This window comes from Myotis davidii, unplaced genomic scaffold, assembly GCF_000327345.1.
Source record: "Myotis davidii unplaced genomic scaffold, ASM32734v1 scaffold902, whole genome shotgun sequence".
NCBI lineage: Eukaryota > Metazoa > Chordata > Mammalia > Chiroptera > Vespertilionidae > Myotis > Myotis davidii.
Genome location: NW_006293951.1, coordinates 904,914 through 906,597, shown reverse-complemented (window position 1 = coordinate 906,597; position 1,684 = coordinate 904,914). Strand labels below are relative to the sequence as shown.

The window sequence follows — 1,684 nt, the reverse complement described above, 5'->3', positions numbered from 1 at the left end:
CTCTAAGAAATATATACCAAATGTAGACAAATCCTAATTAAGATTTTAACCTTTTTCGGTCCAACCTTGAGGCTGACTCAACAGATCAGGCGCTAGGAGCAGTTCCAACATCGAGCAATAAGAACATTAAAAAGTTCAACATTCAATCCGTCAATTAATTTGGATCAGACTGTTTGAATTCCAAAAATAGCACTGGACCGCAATGGGTTAAGAGGTTTTACTACTTAAGCTAAAAATATATTTCCTACTGCCCTACAGCCTTTCTTAATGTATCTACAAATTAACACTTAATGTTTTGCAAGGTGGGCAATGATATTAGTGTTTCTGTGTCAATAGAAGCTGACAAGATTGAGCTACTCCTTGGAAGAGGATGCACACACCATTTTTCTATCTGTATGCTTTAAAGTCTCAATGCCCAACAACATTTTGGAGAGTAAAAGGGAAGATGGAAGAACTTTCTTTTTTCTTTTTCCATCAGTTACTTATCTTGCTTTGGTTTTTACTAAACTGGGATGGCTATTAAAATCAGCAGTAAAGTAACTGCTGTTAATTTGAATTGTTTTCCATTTTGTGCTGTATACTGTCAAATAAAATGTTTCATCAATAACCAAATATTAGTTCAGGTTATCCAGACTAGAATTAAACTAGAACATTCTTTGAACAAAGCATCCAGAACTATAATGTCACCCACCATTCACCTAACTGCAATATTGCTCATATCCGACATGTCCTCTGGTTGTCATGTCCCTCCCACCAGACTACACTGACCTAACTGAATCCAACCCTGCCCCAACCTTTGGACTTTGTATCAAAACATCTACTTATCCTTGCAGGAATACCAGCTTCTGCAGCCAGATTAGTGCTGCAGCCTTAGTCCTATTAGTCCTCATGTTCTCTCCCTCCCTTTCAGTCTTAATCACGGAGTTTCCAGCACTTTGTGAGCCTGACTACATTATAACAGTAATTATAGGTAGGGTCCAGAGAGATTCTGAAATAAACAATATTAATTCTTTTACTCTATGGACACTGGCCAAGTGTTTATAATCTTAAAAGCCAACAAGTAAGGAATACTTATCTATTGTCTATTCTTCCTGCTGCCTATGACCTAATGTTCATATACTCAAACATTTATTGAGCACTCTGTGCAAAACACTGTACCAGAAGCCAGAAGCATAAAATCATAAAGTCTATGGTCTCAAGGACAAAACTTAAAATAAACGAATGATACAATTAGTCCTTTACCTCTAAGAATTGTGCATTCACTTTAAAATCTGGAGGAGGAAGCCCATTTTTCATTGCGGTGTGTTTTTTTTCTTCAATGCTCTTGAAAAGGTGTTTAACAGCACGAGAAATAATACCCTGTTCTTCCTCGATGATGTTCACATCAAATCCTGTTCCCATGGTGTATGTTTTACCAGCTCCAGTCTGAATAAAGCAACAGAGAAAAATATGTGCTTGCTCATAATAACATAACCTCAAAGAACAAAAATGAAAGTGCAACTGAATTGACACTTCTGAACAGTTACAACTCTATCAAAATAATTTGGTACTTACTTGTCCATAAGCAAAGACTGTAGCATTGTATCCTTCAAAACAACCTTCAATTAGTTTCTCTATGCAATGAGTGTAGATCTGTTCTTGCTGGGAGTCAATGTCAAACACATAATCAAAAGTAAGCTTTGTC

General features: G+C 36.5%; 1 protein-coding gene across 1 annotated transcript in view; it reads right to left on the bottom strand.

Moving 5' to 3' along the window:
- The window catches only part of KIF21A (kinesin family member 21A), a 77,942-nt gene that overhangs the window by 73,675 nt on the left and 2,583 nt on the right, over window positions 1–1,684 (bottom strand). The window contains 2 exon segments of the mRNA XM_015566625.1: window positions 1,243–1,425; window positions 1,555–1,684. The exon segment at window positions 1,555–1,684 is cut by the window's right edge and continues 8 nt beyond it. Of these exon segments, the coding sequence (XP_015422111.1) occupies window positions 1,243–1,425; window positions 1,555–1,684 (313 nt within the window).